At 45.3% G+C, this 24,216-nt stretch overlaps 1 protein-coding gene across 1 annotated transcript in view; it reads left to right on the forward strand.

The window, feature by feature from the left end:
• The window catches only part of SPTBN4 (spectrin beta, non-erythrocytic 4), a 104,153-nt gene that overhangs the window by 71,976 nt on the left and 7,961 nt on the right, over positions 1-24,216 (forward strand). Inside the window, exons 21-27 of the mRNA XM_069746758.1 lie at positions 3,431-3,694; positions 13,049-13,273; positions 14,889-14,978; positions 15,369-15,647; positions 16,491-16,621; positions 19,034-19,238; positions 19,524-19,901. Of these exons, the coding sequence (XP_069602859.1) occupies positions 3,431-3,694; positions 13,049-13,273; positions 14,889-14,978; positions 15,369-15,647; positions 16,491-16,621; positions 19,034-19,238; positions 19,524-19,901 (1,572 nt within the window). The remainder of the gene's footprint in view (positions 1-3,430; positions 3,695-13,048; positions 13,274-14,888; positions 14,979-15,368; positions 15,648-16,490; positions 16,622-19,033; positions 19,239-19,523; positions 19,902-24,216) is intronic.

Genomic DNA, 24,216 nt, shown 5'->3' on the forward strand with positions numbered 1-24,216 from the left:
GAGGAGCTTATCTCCGCTTTTACCAGCCAGACACCAATTTGCATTAAATCCGATTATTTTGCCCTCTTTTTCTCTGAAGGAAAATAACAAGATGATGAAGTATGGTGGAATTGAGGGAAGTAGCAGATTGAGATCCTTGTGCCGCATATATTGAGGATGAGTGACTAGTGGTGTGTGGGCAGGAGAGAGCAGAGACGGCTCACCTGACGTAACGCCCCTCATCAGCAAAAGGATGGGAATAAAATGCCAAACTGAAGGTTACCCACCTTATATAAATCAACGAAAACAATGTGGTCAATTTCAATTAGTAACATAACAAAAAAAAAATCCTCTCCGATTCCCCCCAGATCCCTGATCTAAGGTGGTGCCTGTTTACTGGTCCTGTCCCCGACACATAGGAAACATCTATAAATTTCCACTTATCCAATCACTGGCATTTCCAGAAAGCAAAAACCAGTGAGCCGCCACAACTGGAGCTACGGAAGATCGGGTACAGAGAGTAATTTAAAAAAAAATATATTTTAATTGGAATCTATCAGCAGAATATGACTGTTCAAGCCAAGCCCAGGAGTTGCACTCTTGCCGTGGCTGAGCATTTCTGTGCTTCTTCCCATCTGTCTCTGTCCTTCTTTGACTTCTATAAAGCCGGAGCCGTCAATCAAAGAAAGACGGGGCAAAAATAGACGGAAAATTGCACTAAACTGCTCAGGGAGCTTGGTTTGAACAGTCATTTAAAAAGGAACATCTGGAACCCGCCTTTATAGGTGTCTATAAGCATTAGGTCAGAGAGAAACGAGTGGTTTAAGGACCAGATTTCGGGGCACAAAGGAACCGATATTTGTAGTCCGGCTAGAAAAGTATTTCTCCATGGAGGACCCAGTATGTGGTCACCATGTAATGCAACCTTTTCCCTGTGGGGGCACTGCAGAGGAATTGAATACTTGGAACGGAAAATTTGTGATCAAATAATTTTTTTTTCTGGGGGGTCCTTCTAATGTAGAAAAAAAAAGGGATAAGTGCTTATCACAAAAATCAGTGGCATTATACAGGGGTTGGACAAAATAATAGAAACACCTGGAAACATCAACAAAAGTTAGTATAATATGGTGTAGGTCCACCTTTTGCGGCGACTACAGCCTCAATTCTCCGAGGTATGGATTCATACAAGGTGTGAATTGTTTCCCAAGGAATTTAAGCCCATTCTGCAGTTAAAGGGACTCTGTCACCTGAATTTGGAGGGAACAATTTTCAGCCATAGAGGCGAGGTTTTCGGGTGTTTGATTCACCCTTTCCTTACCCGCTGGCTGCAATATTGGATTGAAGTTCATTCTCTGTCCTCCGTAGTACATGCCTGCACAAGGCAATCTTGCCTTGCGCAGGCGTGTACTATGGAGGACAGAGAATGAACTTCAATCCAATATTGCAGCCAGCATGCAGCCAGCGGGTAAGGAAAGGGTGAATCAAACACCCGAAAACCCCGCCCCTATGGCTGAAAATTGTTCCCTCCAAATTCAGGTGACCGAATCCCTTTAAAATACCCTCCAGTTCTTTGGGCGACGATGGCGGCGGAAATCGACGTCTAATTTGAATCTCTAAAATCGACCATAAATGCTCAATAATGTTGAGGTCTGGGGATTGCGGGGGCCAGATGAGATGCTCAACTTCATTAGAATGTTCCTTGTGCCATGCTTTAACGATTCTAGCTGTATGAATTGGTGCATTATCATCCTGAAAGATGGCGTTCCCCTCCGGGAACAGTGCTTGAACCATTGGATGCACTTGGTCGCCCAAAATGCCTAAATAATCTCGGCTGTTAATTCTTCCATGAAGGGATATCATTGGTTCGGCGGATCTCCACGAAATAGCACCCCAGATCATCACAGAACCTCCGCCATGTTTTACGGTTGGGAGAAGGCAGTCTGGAGGGAATGCTTCTTTCGGCTGTCTCCAAACGTACACTCGGCCGGAGGTCGGAAATAGGGTAAACGATGAATCGTCTGAGAATATCACGTTTCCACTGCTCGAGGGACCAATTCTGGAGGTTTCTACACCACTCTAAACGCTTGGAAACATTTGTCATTGAGAGCAGCGTTTTTTGTAATTGCAGCTCTTCCGTGGAATCCAGATTTGTGCAGCTCTCGACGAACAGTTTTCGTGGAAACTGGGTTCTGTAGGTGTTCAATGAGCTCAGCAGTGATTTTCGGAGCCGTGGTCTTCCGATCCTGTCTCACAATTCGCTTTAGAGTCTGATGGTCTCTCTCAGTCAACTTTGACTTTCGGCCAGACCTGTGCTTTGCTGCGGACGTTTTTCCTTCTCTTTCAAACGCAGTCATTACTTTGGAGACAGTACCTCTTGACACGCCAAGCATTCGGGCACGTTCTGTTACACTAGCGCCTGCCATATGAGCACCAACAATTTGGCCTCTTTGAAAATCCGAGAGGTCTGCCATTGATATCAGGTTCTCATCAATGTTCTTACAATTACTGTATGCTAAACAAACAGTTAATTTACATACACATATCACAAATAATCAACTACAAAACATTACCATATGTCACGGTTTGCATGTTTATCACATGTTCGAAGATTATGATGCCAAAACGTTAGGTGTTTCCATTATTTTGTCCAACCCCTGTATATTAAGGGCTATAGGAAATAAATTGAGCTCCATTATGTCACAGTTCCTTCTTTTTTTGTTTTGTCAGGGATCTCGGCTCATGAATCCTCTCTGATGTTCACTTTTGACATCTCTTTATGATATACGACAAGATAAATTAAATTGAATTGTCACAACAGTATAATTTTACCAGGACAGATATAAAACATCCCGCCGTGGCTTCTGTGTTGCAGATCCCAATGATTCTGAGTCTGGGTAAAAAAAAGCCACAACTTGCAACCAAAATACTGGCCTTCTGGTGCCACTTATTGGAAGTGGCAAGTCAATGCCCAGGCTTAGTTGGCATTACCAGGCCTATAAGTCTACCTATATAATTTAGCAATTTAATCTAAAACAAAAAACCCTAGCCCTCTGTCAAAGGCTTTTGACCCAGGGGACCATTACCCTGCTCTGCACTGATGAAGGGCAAACCACCACCAAACAGTTGTCTACATTGTAGATGGGTGTCTCTTCCCTTTTAGAGAAGACTCAGCTTTGGCCAAGTTTTTTTAAATCATCATTTGTGAAGGCTCTTCTAGGGTTCAGACATTGACTTCTAGGATTCTTACATCCATTAGGTAGCAGTAGGCAGCCAGCTTCTTTCTCCCTGGACCAAAGTTTGCAAAAATTCGCAGACCCTTTTAACAGAGTTCACTTTGTCCACTATAAGTCTCTGCGAGGTGAAACAGTATAGCCCTAAAAAAAAAAAGTAAGACTGAAAATATGATTGAGAACCATTCCTGAACTATTTCTCTGGTGTCTCTTTTGCCCAGGAAGGTCATCAGCTGATCCAAGAAAAGCCGGAGCTGGCCGGTGTGGTAAAGAAGAAGATAGAAGAGATCCGTCAATGTTGGGTGGAGCTTGAATCCAGTACACAAGCCAAAGCTCAGCAGCTCTTCCAGACTAGTAAGGCCGAACTAGTGGTACAAAATTATTCAGACCTGGGCAAAAGACTTCATAGGCTGGAAGAGCAACTGCAACCTGTGGAACCTGGTTGTGATATTTCCACTGTTAATACGCATCTCAAGAAGCTAGAGGTGAGTTGCTTGTTTTATAGATTTCCAAAGATATCTGAGGTTGGTCATATAAAACCTTACGTTGGACTTGGCTACATTCAGACTTAAAATCAGACTTAAGTGGTTTTCATGGATAACCTTTATATCACCTTTTCAACCTACTCACAGGAGAACACATATTGCTCAATGGTGCCCGAAAGCTGTGGACCCGCACCGAACGGCAGAATGGGGCACTTTTAGCCCCCGTTGGAATAGAGCAGAAGTGCACATATGCCCAACCGCTGCGCCATTTATTCTCTTCAAGGCTTGGGAACTGTACACTTGGCTTTTTCTGGAAGCCCTATAAAGGATGAATGGAGCTGCAATTGGGCATCCAGTGGTCGGACATTGAACAAAAGTGTCTGAAGATGCACAAAAATGATCAATTTCATGCTGTTGAGTCCAAGTTCACACTGTCAACTTATCGGATAGGATTAGTAACGCTGCCCCATTGTGTTAACCATTAAAGTGATGATTTGCAATTGATTTGCTGCCGGTTTGTTTGTAATCTATAATCTTTTGCTTTATGATTGTGACTTATTTTGTGTTTGCCAACTCTATCAAGGAGCCGATATTTGGAGTACAATGTGTAGAGATGGCATTGGGCCTGCTCAAATCCTAGGCAGGAAAATAATGTAAGATAATTCTGGTGGTCAATGCATGACCACTAATGGGCAGCAGGAAATTAAAGGATCATTCCCCCTAAAAAAACAAAATATCTCCTATCATGGGATAGGGAGTTAACTTGCTGATCGCTGGGACTTCCCGAGATCCAAAGATAGAGGCTTTAGAACCACAAGACTAGCCAATAACCTGAGTGGTTCCCACGCATGGATATCTCTGCTCCATTTAGGAGGTGGCTGTAGATCTCTGTTTTGAGGTTCTAAAGTCCCAATCTTGGGATCATTGGGGGTTCAAGCAGGGTTAAGAAGAAGTTCTCCATGTCTGAAGATGCACAAACCTATCAGCTTCACCCTGGTGAGTCCAAGTTCACACTTGGAGATAAGTTGTTTATTTGGGGAATGACCCTTTAATTCCCTCTATCATTGAGAAATGTTCCCGAAATATTTACGATGGCCAACAGCAGACGATCTGTAAAGTTGGGTTTTTATTTTTTAACATTATTGCTGAACCTACATGTGTTTGGCACGAAATGACAAATTTGTCCGATTATTTGCTATTTTGCACAAGCACTGTTTTGTTTTTTTAAACCAATCTGTGACTTTCGCCTGATCGATACTTTGATATGAATGACGCGATTGAGATTGATCAGCCGTAAAATCCTCTGATTTTTACAGTTCTTACTTAGGCAGGACCAGCATGTGGATTATGTCTGTTTAATAGGACTAATACTTGTGTATTTGCCAAGCGAAAACCATTTGATGTGTAGCTTATTGAAATGGATTTGAACTAGAAAAACTGTATTATTGGCAACGTTGCAAATGGAAGCAATTTTGAAGCAATTGTTACATGAGTTTTTGACAGCTTAAGAAAAAAAAAAAAAAAAAAAATTATATATATATATATATATATATATATATATATATATATATATATATATATATATATATATTGTTTTTAATATTTATTTCCAGCATGGAAAGTTTTGCAACTTTGAAAATCACTTTGATTAGTCTTCAGTTCTGTAAAAAAAAAAAAAGCATTTAAATGGCTCCCAGACCTTTGCTTTTCCACATTCTGTTTGCCTGCTGTAAGCTGAATTGATATGAGAATGTACTCATGTGGAGTGCAACTGATGGCAGTGATGGGTCAAGCTCATGTGTCCTCCTCTGAATGTTATAATAAGCAGAACAATCTCTTGCAGCAGTCTATCCCCAACTGCTGGAGATTGTCTTGATAACACAATACTCGGGCCCCTGTTTTCCCGCCGGTCGTGGTGGAGTCAGGCGCTCCTGACTCTTGAATAGGTGCACGCTTTCTTTATGAATCTGGAGCGCCTGACGAGTGGCAAGCGTCCCACCAGAAATCTTACTCCAGAGACTGGAGTAAAGTTTATGGTATATGGAACACACCAACTCGTCATGGATTAGATGAGCCGTGTGTTGCGCCCCAGATCCACCCACTTTGGAGAAACTGGCACAAAAACACCAAAATTTTGCAACTTTTTAAGCTATGTGCACACGTTGCGGATTTTGCTGGGGATCTGCAGCGTTTCCGCAGCTGCGGATCCGCAGCAGTTTCCCAGGAGTTTACAGTACAATGTAAACTTATGGGAAACCAAAAACGCTGTGCCCATGCTGCGGAAACGCAGCGGATTATTTTCCGCAGCATGTCAATTCTTTGTGCGGAATCCGCAGCGGTTTTCCATCTGCTCCAATAGAAAACTGCAGATGGAAAACCGCAGTGGAATCCGAAGTAGAAACCACAATAAATCCGCAGTAAAAACCGCAGCGGTTTTGCACTGCAGATTTTCAAAATCCGCTGTGGAAAAATCCGCAGTGGATTTTTCTACGTGTGCACATAGCCTTAAAGCTTTTATGCCAATTTTTTTTTAGCAAAAGCTTTGGTGAATAGGGCCTTTAGTGTCAGCACCTGTGTCCTTCTCTTTGACTGCCATTATCTGTACTCCAAATGAGTACGTTCTGATATCCGTGCAGCTGAAGGTAAATAGGGGGTGGAAGCCAATTACTTGCAATTTTGGTACAGGAATGTAAACAGATTCCCTAATAAAGTGATTTGTAAAGTTTGATAACTTTCCATGCTGGACAAAATTATTTAAAAAAAAAAAAATTAAGCTTAGTTAGGTGTGGAGAGAAAAAAACAGTGTGAGACAAATGCAGAAAAACAGTCTTCTCCAACATCCTGAAGTAGAGGCATCCACATTGAGACAGTTGGAAGAGGATCTTGAAAGCAATCCTGGGCTTTATCTGCCATTCCACCCTTCAATCTAGGCCGAACCTGGATACTTTCATGGATGCCAGAGGTGTCATATCTTGCATTGTGAATACACTTGTGCCGAGCTCCATGTACAGCGCATTTCATTGGAGCAAAGATGATGTTTCGGCTTTCTGCTTGCTCAGCGCCCATCATTCATGAACACCTCATTCTTCCTACAGCATGACGCAGACACCCATGACTGTCCATCTCAACATCACAGTGCAATTTGTGATCCCCGGTACAGTAGATATTGTGTGTGTGGGTATCTTGTACTCTCTCATCCCTATTTTCAAACTGTCCTTTCTTCCGTTTCTGGACCCATAGTCCACTATCACTAGTGAATTTCTACTTTCTTCCACCCTCTGATATAAAGCTCCAGATATCCTTCTGTACAAAGGTTTTACTCTCACCAGCATGCATCTCCTTCGATTTTTCTTCTTTAAGACTCTTGCATATTCCTGACTCTTGCTGTGTACTTACCCGTGTGGACCAGTTATTGGTACAGTAAAGGAAATGTGTCCACAGAAAGTGACAATGTTTAATTCAGGTTCTTATGTTAAATGTATATTTTTTTTACAAGTTCTATATAGTAACATAGTAACATAGTAACATAGTTAGTAAGGCCGAAAAAAGACATTTGTCCATCCAGTTCAGCCTATATTCCATCATAATAAATACCCAGATCTACGTCCTTCTACAGAACCTAATAATTGTATGATACAATATTGTTCTGCTCCAGGAAGACATCCAGGCCTCTCTTGAACCCCTCGACTGAGTTCGCCATCACCACCTCCTCAGGCAAGCAATTCCAGATTCTCACTGCCCTAACAGTAAAGAATCCTCTTCTATGTTGGTGGAAAAACCTTCTCTCCTCCAGACGCAAAGAATGCCCCCTTGTGCCCGTCACCTTCCTTGGTATAAACAGATCCTCAGCGAGATATTTGTATTGTCCCCTTATATACTTATACATGGTTATTAGATCGCCCCTCAGTCGTCTTTTTTCTAGACTAAATAATCCTAATTTCGCTAATCTATCTGGGTATTGTAGTTCTCCCATCCCCTTTATTAATTTTGTTGCCCTCCTTTGTACTCTCTCTAGTTCAAATAGATAGCTTTGTTCAAATTTTCATACACTGCTCAAAAAAATAAAGGGAACACTAAAATCCCACAACCTAGATATTATCGAATTAAGTATTCCAGTTGAAAATCTGTATTCATTACATAGTGGAATGCGTTGAGAACAATAAGATATAAAAATTATCAATGTAAATCAAAATGAATATCCCATGGAAGTCTGGATTTGGAATGATACTCAACATCAAACTAAAAAATCAGATTACAGGCTGAACTTCAGTGGAAATGCCTCAAGATAAGGAGATGATGCTAAGTAGTGTGTGTGGCCTCCACGTACCTGTTTGACCTCCCTACAACGCCTGGGCATGCTCCTTGTGGGGCAGCGGATGTTCTCCTGAGGGATCTCCTCCCAGACCTGGAATAAAGCACTCCTGGACAATCTGTGGTGCAACGTGATGTTGGTGGACGGAACAAAACATTATTTCCCAGAAGTGCTCAATTGGATTCAGGTCTGGGGAATGGGCGGGCCAGTCCATAACATCAATGCCTTCATCATGCAGGTACTGCTGGCACACTTCAGCCACATGAGGCCTAGCATTGTCATGCATCAGAAGGAACCCAGGGTCCAGTGCACCAGCATATGGTCTCACAATGGGTCTGAGGAGCTCATCCTGGTACCTAATGGCTGTCAGGGTATCTCTGGCTAGCACATGGAGGGTTGTGTGGCCTTACAAAGAAATGCTTCCCCACATCATTACTGACCCACTGCCAAACTGGTCATGATGAAGGACGTTGGAGGCAGCAGAACATTCTCCACGGTGTCTCCAGACTCAGTCACGTATGTGACATGTGCTCAGTGTGAATCAACTATCAGCCACGAAGAGCAGATGGCGCCAATGTCAAATCTGCAAATCTTGGTGGTCTCTGGCAAATGCCAATCGCCCTACACGGTGTTGGGCTGTAAGCACAACCACTTGTGGACGTCGGGCTTTCATACCACATTCATGGAGTCTGTTTCTGGCAGTTTGAGCAGACACATGGATGTTACTGGCCTGCTGGAGGTCATTTTGCAGGGCTCTGGCACTGTTCCTCTTTGCACAAAGGAAGTAATAGCGGTCCTGCTTCTGAGTTGTTGGCCCCCTCCACATCTCCTGGTGTGCTGGCCTGTCTCCTTGTATCTGTTCCATGCTCTGGACACTGTGCTGACAAAAACAGCTACCCTTCTTGCCACAGCTCCTATTGATGTGCCATCCTGGATGAGCTGCACTATGTGAGCAACTTCTCTGTGTTGTAGACACCGCCTCATGATACTGTACAGTACCCCTAGGGGTGAGAGCAATGACAAAATGGAAAAGTGACCAAAACAGGCAAAAAGAATGAAAACAGAGAAATGGTCTGTGGTCACCCCCTTCAGAACCACTCCTTTATAGGGGTTATATTGCTAATTGCTTATAATTTCTACCTGTTGTCTGCACAACAGCAGTTGAAATTTAATAAGAAATAAGCATTTTCACTATATATACACCTGTTTCCTTTATAGCTGCATACCCAGAAGCACCCTTCGCCTTGGTGCACACAGGACTGAGTCCAATAAAGCTACAAAAATAAAATCAACTCTAAGACGCGCTCACAAGGATTATTTGAATGGATATTTGACAATGTAGGAAGGTATAGCGGAAATGGCTTCGTTACCTGTTTCCGTTGTGCAGCAGTAATGATCCGTTCTGGATATTGCTTAGTCAGGATGGTTGCAAAAGATTTTCTTGTCGCACTGTTGTAGCGAAGAGCCCCTCGGGCTGTAAGAACCTGCACTGTGTTTGCTGGGAAATCCTGTATGCCTGGACTCATGTGGTGTTAAGAAAAAAGAACCGTGCTGGTATGGTGCAGGCCGGTCACTGCTATACCAACACCTGTTCAAAAAAGCTACCATCTTGCAGGCGTGTGACATCTCTGATACAGTAGTCACTAATGCAGTAGTGCATTAGTGGCATCACACGCCTGCAAGACGGTAGCTTTTTTGAACGGGTGTTGGAATAGCGCTGACTAGCCGCCACCATGCCAGCACAGTTCTTTTTTCCCCATCAACCAAGATGGCACACCTTATAGAGAGGGATCCACCCATCAAGGACAGGAAACCATCTGAAATAAAGGGCGATGCCTCTCCCCCGTATCAGTTGGTTTCCGGTTCTTGATTGGAACATTTGTGCTGGAATTGGCGGTTTCACAGAAGAAGATTTTTATATTTTGTCTCTTATCTAGTCATGTCCTGGAAGAGCAGGCTGTGTGCCTGTGGGCCGGCCTTCAGGATACTGGAAGCGCCTTCCATGGGTCTAGTGGGGGCTCTAGTGTATGAGCGGGCGGCACAAATATGCTGTGCATGTCTTGGTCCCTCCTCTGTCTCCCCACTCTCAGCCTCCATGGTCTCGGCTGAGATGTGCTTCCAGGGGTGCAATCCGCTGAAGTCACGGGTGCAATGCACGCTGGGAGCGGGCGTGCCTGAGTAACGTCAGGGAAGTTGCGCCAGAAACAAGGTGGCACCTTAGGTAAACGCCGGTTGGGACGCTTGGGGATTCAGCATGTCTTGGCTTGGGGCGAATTGGAGAGGGGAGGGGTGATTACCAGGCTGGAGGAGGCGGAACCAAGGAGAGCGCAGTGGATCCCCTGTAAAAAAAAAAAAAAGGGGGAGATAGCCACAGATCATTGCTTGTGTTGAGCTTTCATTCCATCATGGATGATCAGAGATGACAGCCGCAGCAGCCACCACTTCCGTCACTAGCTCACCATCAGCGGGGGCATCGTAACGGGGGCAGCCGTTCAAGTAGCAGGAGCAGCATCCGTCCCAGCCAGAGGAGTGGAAGGTCACAGGACTCCTCGGTATCCAGGAGGGATGTCCTATGTATCTCTGAACAGCCTCCGAATCCGGTACCCTCAAAGTGACAGTGGGTGGTGAGTGATCTTCATGAATGTCACCATTTTAATAGGCCCATTTTCTTTGTTTAAATCACTAGGAGCCTAGAAAAGCTAGCGCAAAGAAGAGGAATAGAGAGTGTGCCCAATGTAAGACCAGCACTAGCAATGGACTGGCAGAAGACTCTCAGTTCAGATTCAGGAGCTAGCATTAGCGATTAGTACCCTCAAGGTGCAGGTATCGACCTTAGGCGCATTATACAATTGTAATCTTGCGGGAAAAAATGGGTGTCACGATTCATAAAATCCTGCCGTAGGTCCAGGCCGGTCACAATCCAAAGAATTCCACTGTGGAATCTAAATCTGATACTAGAGGCATTAACTAAAGACCTGTTCGAGCCCCTACAGGAATTGTCAGCTAAATTCCTCAAGCTTAAAACCATTATATTAGTAGCTCTAACTTTGGCCCGCCCTATCCAAATGCCCTCCCTATACACAGATATATGAGGGTAGGGTTATACTAAGACCTGACCCGGCTTATCTTACTAAAGGTAGCCGTTCCATAGGAGCCAAGAAATGATTTTGCCCTCCTTTTGTAATAATCCTAAGAATCCACAGGAGGAAAGATTCCATAGGTTAGATGTCAGAAGAACACAGTTACAATATATCTATGACCAGTCAGTGAAGGAAAGACCAGTCCCTGTTTGTAGCCTTTCAGGGTAGCAGAACAGAATACGGGGTATCCAAAGGTGCCATTGCCAGATGGATCAGGGAGGCCATTAGTTTGTCTTACACTGCGAGCTGTGCTCTGGTTCCTGAAGGCATCAAGGCTCGCTAGCTGTGGCTACCTCCTGGGCATAAAAAATGGCGAAATCAATTGATCAGATTTGTAAGGCCGCTATCTGGTCCTCACCATCTACCTTCTTTAGAAACTACAGACTGACTTCACTGCTGACTTAACCTTTGGTAGAAGGGTGCTGCAAGCGGTGGTCCCTCCCTAATGTTTCAATTCTCCAAAAATCTCTCAGGTGTGCTGTCGTGGGTGATGAGAAAACACCAAGGTTACTTACAGGAAGCTGTTTAATTCCAGTACACATGACAGCGCCCATATATTCCCCTCTGTAACCCAACTGAAGCAGGGGAGAGGTGCCATCGTTTTATTTCAGTGGGTTTCCTGTCCTGGCTGGGCGGATCCCTCTCATCCGTGCTGTCATGAGTTCTGGAAAAAACGGCTACCGGTAAGTGACCTTGGTGTTTTATTAACACCACGTGAATCCAGGGTTCTTACAACCCGAGGGGCTCTTCGCTACCACAGCGTGGCAAGAAACTCCTGCACAACCATCCAAACTATGCAATATCCTGAACGGATCATTGCGGCTGCGCAATGGAAACCAGTAAGGAAGCCATTTTGGCTACCCTTTCCTACATTGTCAAATATTCATTCAAATAATCCTTGTAAGCGCATCTTAGAGTCGGTTTTATTTTAGCAGCTGAAATTGATTCACAGTCAGTGTTGCTTCGTAACTGGACAGGTTGATTTCACAGAAGTGTGATTGACTTGGAGTTACATACAGCGTTCCCTTTATTTTTTGAACAGTGGATTTATCCATAAATAAATTTAGAAATCCTGCAGTTTTCAGACTGGCCACTAAGCTAAATACTACAATAGACTCATTTACTGTTCTGAATTTAAGTGATAATTATCATTATAGAAAAAGATAATGACAGATAACATCTCTCAATTCAGTAGATAGCACAGGAATCATTACTCACAATAGGTGACGTCACAGCTCACATCCTCCTTCTCCTGTACCATGACCGATAACACCCCATTTACCATAAAAACCTGATTTAGATAATTAAATTATTTTCTGAAGACATTTTCCATTTCTAGCCGTTGGACCACAGTAGGAGCTACTGAGTTTACTCCCCAAAAAATGTGCTTCACCTCCAGAATGGGAACCTGTCAAGTGTTTTCTGTCCCCTAAATCGCTACTGACATCTAGTTCTGCTCCCGCGGATCGGAAGACGGAGCGCGTGCAATTTGCTCTACATGTTCAGGGCCACGTGTGCCAGTCTTCCGATGAATGGCGTTGCAAGCACAAGATTTGTGCGGATGAAGAAAGGGAAGTCAGCCACCTATCAAAGGCGGAGGGCTGGTGTTGGCAGGGTCCCCAGATGTCTGAAGCCATGCAGGTGGATCCCTGGTGCACCCTGTAGTGGCCCCATGTACGGCTTCAGGAAGATATTAGAACAAAACTGTATGCTAGTGGTGATGGTTAGAGGGGCAAACAACACCCGACAGGTTCTCTCGAAACACCCAGAATTTTCTTCATTTCCTGAAGCCACCTGCTCCGCCCCTGGTTTGTTGTGTTGTAATGAGTCTTACAATTTTACGAATACCGCTGAAGCCCGACTCAGAAATCCTCCGTTCCTCCCTCGACTCTTTTAATGCAGACGATGGAGTCACAGATGCAGGAATGGTACAAGGAGGTTGGAGAGCTGCAAGCGCAGATTGCCTCTCTCCCCCTGGATGTGGTGAGCCAGGAGGCCGTGGGTGAAAAGCAGAATGAGGTCGGAACTAGAATCGTGCGTTTGATCGAGCCCTTGAAAGAAAGACGACGCATTCTCCTGGCCTCTAAGGAGGTGCATCAAGTCACCCGGGACCTGGAAGATGAAATTGTGAGTACAGCACTATGGGTTGTTGTTTTTTTCTCTCTGCGTGTCAATGTAAAGGCTCCGAACTGTATCGTACTGGAGCAAGAGAGTGCAGGGGTTGTAGTCTTAGTCACCAAGGACTGCAGGGGTTGAAGTCAACAAGGAGTGCAGGGGTTGTAGTCTCCATAGCCACCTACAGGCAGTAACTAGGAGTACAGGGGTTGTAGTCACCAAGGAGTGCGTGAGTTGTACTCTCCATATCGACATACAGGCAGTAACTAGAAGTGCAGGGGTTGTAATATCCGCACTATCTATGGTACTAACTAGGAGAGCAGGGGTTGTAGTATCCGTGTCTACCTACGGGCAGTAACTAGGAGGGCAGGCGTTGTAGTCTCCATATCCACCTATGGGCAGTAACTAGGAGCGCAGGGGTTGTAGTCTCCATATCCACCTATGGGCAGTAACTAGGAGCGCAGGGGTTGTAGTCTCCATATCCACCTATGGGTAGTAACTAGGAGCGCAGGGGTTGTAGTCTCCATATCCACCTATGGGCAGTAACTAGGAGCGCAGGGGTTGTAGTCTCCATATCCACCTATGGGTAGTAACTAGGAGCGCAGGGGTTGTAGTCTCCATATCCACCTATGGGCAGTAACTAGGAGCGCAGGGGTTGTAGTCTCCATATCCACCTATGGGCAGTAACTAGGAGCGCAGGGGTTGTAGTCTCCATATCCACCTATGGGCAGTAACTAGGAGGGCAGGCGTTGTAGTCTCCATATCCACCTATGTGCAGTAACTAGGAGGGCAGGCGTTGTAGTCTCCATATCCACCTATGTGCAGTAACTAGGAGGGCAGGCGTTGTAGTCTCCATATCCACCTATGTGCAGTAACTAGGAGCGCAGGGGTTGTAGTCTCCATATCCACCTGTGGGCAGTAACTAGGAGCGCAGGGGTTGTAGTCTCCATATCCACCTGTGGGCAGTAACTAGGAGCGCAGGGGTTGTAGTCTCCATATCCACCTATGGGCAGTAACTAGGAGCGCAGGGGTTGTAGTCTCCATATCCACCTGTGGGCAGTAACTAGGAGCGCAGGGGTTGTAGTCTCCATATCCACCTATGGGCAGTAACTAGGAGCGCAGGGGTTGTAGTCTCCATATCCACCTATGGGCAGTAACTAGGAGCGCAGGGGTTGTAATATCCGCACTACCTATGGTACTAACTAGGAGAGCAGGGGTTGTAGTATCCGTGTCTACCTACGGGCAGTAACTAGGAGGGCAGGCGTTGTAGTCTCCATATCCACCTATGGGCAGTAACTAGGAGCGCAGGGGTTGTAGTCTCCATATCCACCTGTGGGAAGTAACTAGGAGCGCAGGGGTTGTAGTCTCTATATCCACCTATGGGCAGTAACTAGGAGCGCAGGGGTTGTAGTCTCCATATCCACCTATGGGCAGTAACTAGGAGCGCAGGGGTTGTAGTCTCCATATCCACCTATGGGCAGTAACTAGGAGCGCAGGGGTTGTAGTCTCCATATCCACCTATGGGCAGTAGCTAGGAGCGCAGGGGCTCGTGGCTCTAACTTTGTACTGTATGGAGATATTTTGTACGATTAATCCATTTTCATTCTCTCCATTCTACCTCTGACAGACCTGGGTACAGGAACGACTTCCTCTTGCAACATCAAAAGATCACGGCACTAACTTACAGACCGTGCAGCAACTTATCAAGAAAAACCAGGTGAGTTCCCGCACTATGCGCCAGGTCTATGTGCCAGGTCTATGGAGCCGATTGATGCTAAAGTTGATTAGGAGCATGGAAAGTAACGAAAAACAAACCTGTATGAGTAAAGGGGCACACGTGTGCCAGTAATTGGCCAAACGGGCCTTCATGAGAGCACATGTTCCTGGCCAGTGACCCGTTTATACTGATGCCGGTGATCACCCGACAAACGAACAAAGTGCTCGCTCGTTAGGGGATTGGATTGTTTCTGCCGCCTATAAGCCAGGGATGGGATGCCGACACTGTGTACGGAACAGTCATATTACTGTGGCAGGCTGCTTACTAGATGTCTGTGCATTGACTTCTGATGAATGGATGACTTTGCTCCAATCTTTGTCACATTATCAGAACCTGAGGAGGGAGGTTCAGGTCCATTCCCCCCGTGTGGACGACATCTTAGAGCGAGCGGGTGCCATTGCCAGTATTCGGACCCCAGAAGCAGAAGGTGTCAGAATTGGGTTTGAGAGTCTTCGGGAGATGTGGGATGTCCTGCGGGAAGAGGCGGAAAGGCGGCAGCAGCTTCTGGACATCAACTACCAGGTGCAGCAGTATTACTTTGACGTGGGCGAGGTGGAGACCTGGTTAAGCGAGCAGGAGCTCCTGATGATGAATGACGAGAAGGGAAAGGTGAGGATTTACAATGACTAATTATCACATTCAGGTCTCTCTGTATTTGGGTTTCCTCCAGAAATCAACATTTATTATCGTCTTGAGATCATATACTTTTGCAAACCCGGTTCCAAGACTCCATTATTGCTCCTTTTTCGCCGAATCCTTTTGGCTTTTAGATGTCATTCTGGAACTCGAAGGAGAGGACGACCCTAGAAGCCTCGGTGGCACGGTTCCTAAGACTTATTGTTGAGCAAAGATCCAATAATCATTTAATATAGGAGTAGATTATAATGGACCGGTGAGGTGTCAAAAGAAGCTTCATGAGAAAAAAGACTTCCCTTATAAAAATTGTCACTGTAGGTCCAAAATTCTGCCTTGGTTATTTCCTAAAAGGGTTATTCTCAAGTTCTTAAATGGTTAAAAATGTTTGTAAAAACAATCAACTTTTGCAATTTACTTCAGTTCTCGATATTTAATTCTATTGTTGACTGCTTGCAGTCTATCAGCGGTGGCTGCCCCCCGCAAGCAGAAAGCAGAGGAGTGGTGCACTCCTAAAACGAACGCTGCAAACACTGAGATCTCAAGTGTGCTGTGCCGTCTGCCTGCAGCCGCCACTAGAGGGAGCTTTGGAGCTAACTGCATACACTACTATTATAGCGTAAGCTAGGTAACAGCATTTAGTTCTTCAGCGCCCCCTAGTGGCGAGTGTAGGTAGACAAAGTGTTTTGTCTTTGTCTGCAGAGGATTTGGAGCTCTGCATAATCAAAATGGAACGGACACACATTTTTTTGAACATATTAACATTTAGATTTAAATCTGTATTTTTCCATATTTAACAGCACCATTTATTTCTACCAGGATGAGCAGAGCACCCTACAACTCCTGAAAAAGCACCTGATGGTGGAACAGACGATAGAGAACTACGAGGAGACGATAGCTCAATTGTCTCGGCAGTGTCGCAGCCTCCTAGATCTGGGACACCCCGACAGGTGAGAGTGTGACGATCTCCCCTACCAATTCTACTGAACGCATCAATCCTAAAGCCGTAGTCGAGTGCTTGAGTCGCTGCCGATTGATGTTGGGACTTGTTTGCGGGGTTGGAATATTATGGCTGTAGGTCACAGCAGCGCGAGCTCTGTTTATGGCCAATAGGTCAGTGGTTTCTATGGGTTAATTCAATAGAAGATCCTGGCGAATCTGTATTGTAGCCCTAATACAAAAATCATACCTTTAGCCTTCAAATCCGTGTCTGCATTTGCAAGAAATGATTCTTTTTACCATATATGCTAATGAGACGCTTGGTGCATTCTGGGCGTGTCCGAGCCATTCATTACATCTTCCCACCTACATGTTTTCCATCCGTCTCCACCATTTTCTGGCTCCTCCAAAGCCAGAGCTGTCAGTCAAGGAAGAGGAGGGCAGAGATAATGGGAAAACGTAAATGAGAAGACTGAGCCGCTTGGCCACGCCCTGGACGCATTGAGTGCCTCATTAGCATAATTGGATAAAGAACGATTTCTGACAAATTCAGCAAAGGATTTGGAGGCTAAAGGTACAAGAGGAAAAGTCATTTTGTACTGTCAAATTTCATTTTATGGCTCTTGATGATAACTATATGACTAGGTGCTCATAGATGTGCATCAATAATGTGTCTTTCATGGGAAGATGGGACAAAGCCGCTGCTTCTGATGGAGGTTTATCTCCCCAGAGAAGAAAAGGATGGGGCAGCTAAATTCAGTCTGCCTGATCCTAATCTCTGCCTACATTAAGGTACCTTCACACTCAATGATATCGCTAGCGATCCGTGACGTTGCAGTGTCCTGGCTAGCGATATCGTTCAGTTTGACAGGCAGCAGCGATCAGGATCCTGCTGTGCCATCGTTGGTCGGCGCAGAAAGTCCAGAACGTTATTTCGTCGCTGGACCTCCCGCAGACATTGCTGAATCGGCGTGTGTGACGCCGATTCAGCGATGTCTTCACTGGTAACCAGGGTAAACATCGGGTTACTAAGCGCAGGGCTGTGCTTAGTAACCCGATGTTTACCCTGGTTACCAGTGTAAATGTAAAAAAAAACAAACACTGCATACTTACATTCCGGTGTCTGTCCCCCGGCCTCAGCTTCTCTGCACTGTGTAAGCGCCGGCCGGAAAGCACAGCGGTGATGTCACCGCTGTGCTCTGCTTTCCGGCCGGCGCTTAGTGCAGAGAAGCAGAGCGCCGGAGAGGACAGACACCGGAATGTAAGTATGTAGTGTTTGGTTTTTTTACGTTTACGCTGGTAACCAGGGTAAACATCGGGTTACTAAGCACGGCCCTGCACTTAGTAACCCGATGTTTATCCTGGTTACCAGGGGACCTCGGCATCATTGGTCGCAGGAGAGCTGTCTGTGTGACAGTTCTCCAGCGACCACACAGCGACGCTGCAGCGATCGGGATCGTTGTCTAGATCGCTGCAGCGTCGCTTAATGTGACGGTACCTTTAGATCTCAGGACATGTAAGACATGTATTTGCATCACTACTGCAAGCTGGTTCCACTGTCATTAACTAATGTGAGCAGTGCATCTGAACGCTAATTATAGGGGAAAACCTCTGCCCATAATGTGCACTTTTCAACAATAAAAGTCAATCAGCGGAAATTTAAAGGGCATTTTCCTGCCCGATGCAATCTGTATGGCGATGAGAATCTGTTAATACGATCATTCGGTCCCTGTACAGTTTGCATATTGTCGGCAGCACATTCCTGTTTGCTTTTCTCACTATGGGAGAGACCCGTCAATCACCAGGAGCATCACTGGGAGAAGCCGGCCAAGAAGTACGGTTGTGAGTGATGACAGTCTAATCTGTATGGGGGCCGCACACAAGACCATGGGGGAGATCAGGATGCGGCACGCTGGCATCTCAGCGGCTGATCCTTCTCCTCTGAGATCAGTTGAGGACTCTGGCAGCGGTTCTCTCATAGAGGACGCAGGAGCGATCTGCCAAGCCGCATGTTCCTGTGTATGGCGGAGTCACGAGTGATAGCCGCTGGCTGAACGATCTTAATGTTTATGGGGGTCTGGGTCCCCATTACTCCCTTATTGAATAGAAGTGGTTTCTGCACAGGGTGCTCCCTTGGTCAGCAGGGAACCTCCATGAAATAGCTTGCATAGTACCTACTGTAATCAATGGGCATCCATTGCATATCAGGGGCATGCCACGGCCATATAAAATCCCGGCTTCCTGGCTCAGCATTTCAATTGGTGCAGTGTCTGTACTGTAATCTTGTTTTGTACACACAGTTCTTCATAGACATGTGCTAAATGACGTTGGATGATTCTTTTACAATGCGATGCTATAAGTCACCTTTGTGCTGTCTCTGTACTGCGCCCCCGACTAACGCACTGACTACTGTCCTTGCATAGTGAGCAGATAAGTAGGCGTCAATCACAGATTGATCGGCTCTACGTGTCTCTGAAGGACCTGGTGGATGAGAGAAAAGGACGTCTTGAGCAGCAGTATTGGCTCTTCCAGTTGAGTCGTGAAGTGAATGAGCTGGAGCACTGGATTGCGGAGAAGGAGGTGGTGGCCGGGTCTCCGGAACTGGGCCAAGATTATGAGCACGTAACGGTAAGTGGCTCTGGATTTATGCCAACATAGTTCTAGTGAACCAATCTAGGAGGTCTGTAAAACTAGGGGTTTGGTCTGCTACAACCTCGGTGGATGGTGGGGAAGTGATACTAAAAAATGTCTTCGTTGCATCTGTTCATGCGAGATAGAGAAGACACCTCACACATAAAGGCAATTTCTAAAGACCCAACAAGTCTTAAGATTTTACATTGGTGAGGCTGTATGTAAAAGCCATTTATAGTGGATTCTATAAAGTGAGTATTTCCCATGCTCCTGTCTTCGCAGCTTCTTCAAGAAAAGTTCACCGAGTTTGTGAGCGAGACGGGCAGCATAGGGCAGGAGCGCATCTCCGCAGTCAATCAGATGGTGGATGAGCTCATTGACTACGGGCACTCAGACGCAGCCACCATCGCAGAATGGAAAGATGGAGTAAATGAGGCCTGGGCGGACCTAATGGAACTGATGGAAACAAGGGCCCAGATGCTTTCTGCTTCCCACGAGTTACATAAGTTCTTCAATGATTGCAAAGAAGTCTTGTCCCAGGTGGAGGAGAAGAAGCAGCGGGTGCCGGAGGTGAAGGCGCAGGAAGCTCGGCTCTCAGCTGGTTCCTTGCAACGTATACTTAGTTCATTTGAACATGACATTCAGGTCCTTGTCACTCAGGTGAGCTCTCTCATATATATCTATATATATAATTGTCTAAGGGTTTTTCCGTCTGTCTGTCTTTCTGTCTGTCTGTCTTTCTGTCTGTCTGTCTTTCTGTCTGTCTGTCCTGGAAATCCCGCGTCTCTGATTGGTCGAGGCCACCAGGCCTCGACCAATCAGAGACGGGCACAGTATCGACGTAGAAATCCCGCGCCTCTGATTGGTCGAGGCCGCCAGGCGGCCTCGACCAATCAGAGACGGGCACAGCGATGATGATGTCATAATGGTTGCCATGGCGACGATGATGTCATAAAGGTTGCCTCGACCAATCAGCGATGGGCACAGTCTGCCTCGAATTCTGGAATCATCATTGTCCATATACTACGGGGACATGCATATTCTAGAATACCCGATGCGTTAGAATCGGGCCACAATCTAATATATATATATTGGGGAAAAAAAGTATTTAGTCAGCCACCAATTGTGCAAGTTCTCCCACATAAAAAGATGAGAGGCCTGTAATTGACATCATAGGTAGACCACAACTATGAGTCAAAATGAGAAAACAAATCCAGAAAATCACCTTGTCTGATTTGGCAAGATTTATTTGGCAAATTATGATGGCAAATAAGTATTTGGTCACCTAAAAACATGCAAGATTTCTGGCTCTCACAGACCTGCAACTTCTTCTTTAAGAGTCTCCTCTGTCCTCCACTTATTGCCTGTAGTAATGGCACCTGTTTGAACCTGTCCACAACCTAAAACCGTCACGCTCCAAACTCCACTATGGTGAAGACCAAAGAGCTGTCGAGGGACACCAGAAACAAAATTGTAGACCTGCACCAGGCTGGGAAAACTGAATCTGCAATAAGCAAGCAGCTTGGTGTGATGAAATCAACTGTGGGAGCAATAATAAGAAAATGGAAGACATACAAGACCACTGATAATCTCCATCAACCTGGGGCTCCACGCAGGATCTCATGGGGTCAAAATGATCACAAGAACAGTGAGCACAAATCCCAGAACCACACGGGGGAACTAATGAATCATCTGCATAGAGCTGGGACCACCGTAACATAGGCTACCGTCAGTAACACACTACGCTGCCAGGGACTCAGATTCTGCAGTGCCAGACGTGTCCCCCTGCTTAAGCTAGTACATGCCTGGGCCCGTCTGAAGTTTGCTAGAGAACATTTGGATTATCCAGAAGAGTATAACTAAACTATAGGGAGAAAAATACTTTATCTAAAAAACTAATTTATCTAAAAAACTAATTAAAGCTGCCAAAAAGGAAAAAGAGAAGCACATTGCTAAAGAGAGTAAAACTAATCCCAAACTGTTCTTCAACTATATCAATAGTAAAAGAATAAAAACTGAAAATGTAGGCCCCTTAAAAAATAGTGAGGATAGAATGGTTGTAGATGAGGAGGAAAAAGCCAACATATTAAACACCTTCTTCTCCACGGTATTCACGGCGGAAAATGAAATGCTAGGTGAAATCCCAAGAAACAATGAAAACCCTATATTAAGGGTCACCAATCTAACCCAAGAAGAGGTGCGAAACCGGCTAAATAAGATCAAAATAAATAAATCTCCGGGTCCGGATGGCATACACCCACGAGTACTAAGAGAACTAAGTAATGTAATAGATAAACCATTATTTCTTATTTTTAGGGACTCTATAGCGACGGGGTCTGTTCCGCAGGACTGGCGCATAGCAAATGTGGTGCCAATATTCAAAAAGGGCTCTAAAAGTGAACCTGGAAATTATAGGCCAGTAAGTCTAACCTCTATTGTTGGTAAAATATTTGAAGGGTTTCTGAGGGATGTTATTCTGGATTATCTCAATGAGAATAACTGTTTAGCTCCATATCAGCATGGGTTTATGAGAAATCGCTCCTGTCAAACCAATCTAATCAGTTTTTATGAAGAGGTAAGCTATAGGCTGGACCACGGTGAGTCATTGGACGTGGTATATCTCGATTTTTCCAAAACGTTTGATACCGTGCCGCACAAGAGGTTGGTACACAAAATGAGAATGCTTGGTCTGGGGGAAAATGTGTGTAAATGGGTTAGTAACTGGCTTAGTGATAGAAAGCAGAGGGTGGTTATAAATGGTATAGTCTCTAACTGGGTCGCTGTGACCAGTGGGGTACCGCAGGGGTCGGTATTGGGACCTGTTCTCTTCAACATATTCATTAATGATCTGGTAGAAGGTTTACACAGTAAAATATCGATATTTGCAGATGATACAAAACTATGTAAAGCAGTTAATACAAGAGAAGATAGTATTCTGCTACAGATGGATCTGGATAGGTTGGAAACTTGGGCCGAAAGGTGGCAGATGAGGTTTAACAATGATAAATGTAAGGTTATACACATAGGAAGAAGGAATCAATATCACCATTACACACTGAACGGGAAACCACTGGGTAAATCTGACAGGGAGAAGGACTTGGGGATCCTAGTTAATGATAAACTTACCTGGAGCAGCCAGTGCCAGGCAGCAGCTGCCAAGGCAAACAGGATCATGGGGTGCATTAAAAGAGGTCTGGATACACATGATGAAAGCATTATACTGCCTCTGTACAAATCCCTAGTTAGACCGCACATGGAGTACTGTGTCCAGTTTTGGGCACCGGTGCTCAGGAAGGATATAATGGAACTTGGGGCGACCCCCCCAACGAACCTATCCATTTCAGTAAATGGCTGCCCACTCTCCCCAGTCCCACAAGCTCGCTGCCTCGGGGTAATCCTTGACGCTGATCTCTCCTTCAAACCACATATCCAAGCCCTTTCCACTTCCTGCCGACTTCAACTCAAAAATATTTCACGAATCCGTTCATTCCTCAACCATGAATCTGCAAAAACCCTAGTCCATGCCCTCATCATCTCTCGCCTTGACTACTGCAACCTCCTGCTCTGTGGCCTCCCCTCTAACACTCTCGCACCCCTCCAATCTATTCTAAACTCTGCTGCCCGACTAATCCACCTGTCCCCCCGCTATTCCCCGGCCTCTCCCCTCTGTCAATCCCTTCACTGGCTCCCCATTGCCCAGAGACTCCACTACAAAACCCTAACCATGATGTACAAAGCCATCCACAACCTGTCTCCTCCATACATCTGTGACCTCGTCTCCCGGTACTTACCTACCCGCAACCTCCGATCCTCACAAGATCTCCTACTCTACTCCCCTCTTATCTCCTCTTCCCACAATCGTATACAAGATTCCTCTCGCGTATCACCCCTACTCTGGAACCCTCTACCACAACACATCAGACTCTCGCCTACCATCGAAACCTTCAAAAAGAACCTGAAGACCCACCTCTTCAGACAAGCCTACAACCTGCAGTTACCACCGATCGACCAAACCGCTGCATGACCATCTCTACCCTCACCTACTGTATTCTCACCCATCCCTTGTAGATTGTGAGCCTTCGCGGGCAGGGTCCTCATTCCTCCTGTACCAGTTATGACTTGTATTGTTTAAGATTATTGTACTTGTTTTCATTATGTATACCCCTCCTCACATGTAAAGCGCCATGGAACAAATGGCGCTATAACAATAAATAATAATAATAATAATAACTAGAGAGAGTACAAAGGAGGGCAACAAAATTAATAAAGGGGATGGGAGAACTACAATACCTAGATAGATTAGCGAAATTAGGATTATTTTGTCTAGAAAAAAGACGACTGAGGGGCGATCTAATAACCATGTATAAGTATATAAGGGGACAATACAAATATCTCACTGAGGATTTGTTTATACCAAGGAAGGTGACGGGCACAAGGGGGCATTCTTTGCGTCTGGAGGAGAGAAGGTTTTTCCACCAACATAGAAGAGGATTCTTTACTGTTAGGGCAGTGAGAATCTGGAATTGCTTGCCTGAGGAGGTGGTGATGGCAAACTCAGTTGAGGGGTTCAAGAGAGGCCTGGATGTCTTCCTGGAGCAGAACAATATTGTATCATACAATTATTAGGTTCTGTAGAAGGACATAAATCTGGGGATTTATTATGATGGAATATAGGCTGAACTGGATGGACAAATGTCTTTTTTCGGCCTTACTAACTATGACTATGATATGTATTGGGAGAATGTCATATGGTCCGATGAAACCAAAGCATACCTGTTGGTAGAAACAAACCTCGTTGTGTTTGGAGGAGACAGAATGCTGAGTTGCATGTAAAGAACACCATACCTACTGTGAAGCATGGGGGTGGCAACATCATGCTTTGGGGCTGTTTCTCTGCAAAGGGAAAAGGACGACTGATCCGTGCACATGAAAGAATGAATGGGGCCATGTATCGTGAGATTTTGTGTGCAAACCT

Source organism: Ranitomeya imitator, chromosome 2, assembly GCF_032444005.1.
Source record: "Ranitomeya imitator isolate aRanImi1 chromosome 2, aRanImi1.pri, whole genome shotgun sequence".
In the NCBI taxonomy this organism is placed as follows: domain Eukaryota; kingdom Metazoa; phylum Chordata; class Amphibia; order Anura; family Dendrobatidae; genus Ranitomeya; species Ranitomeya imitator.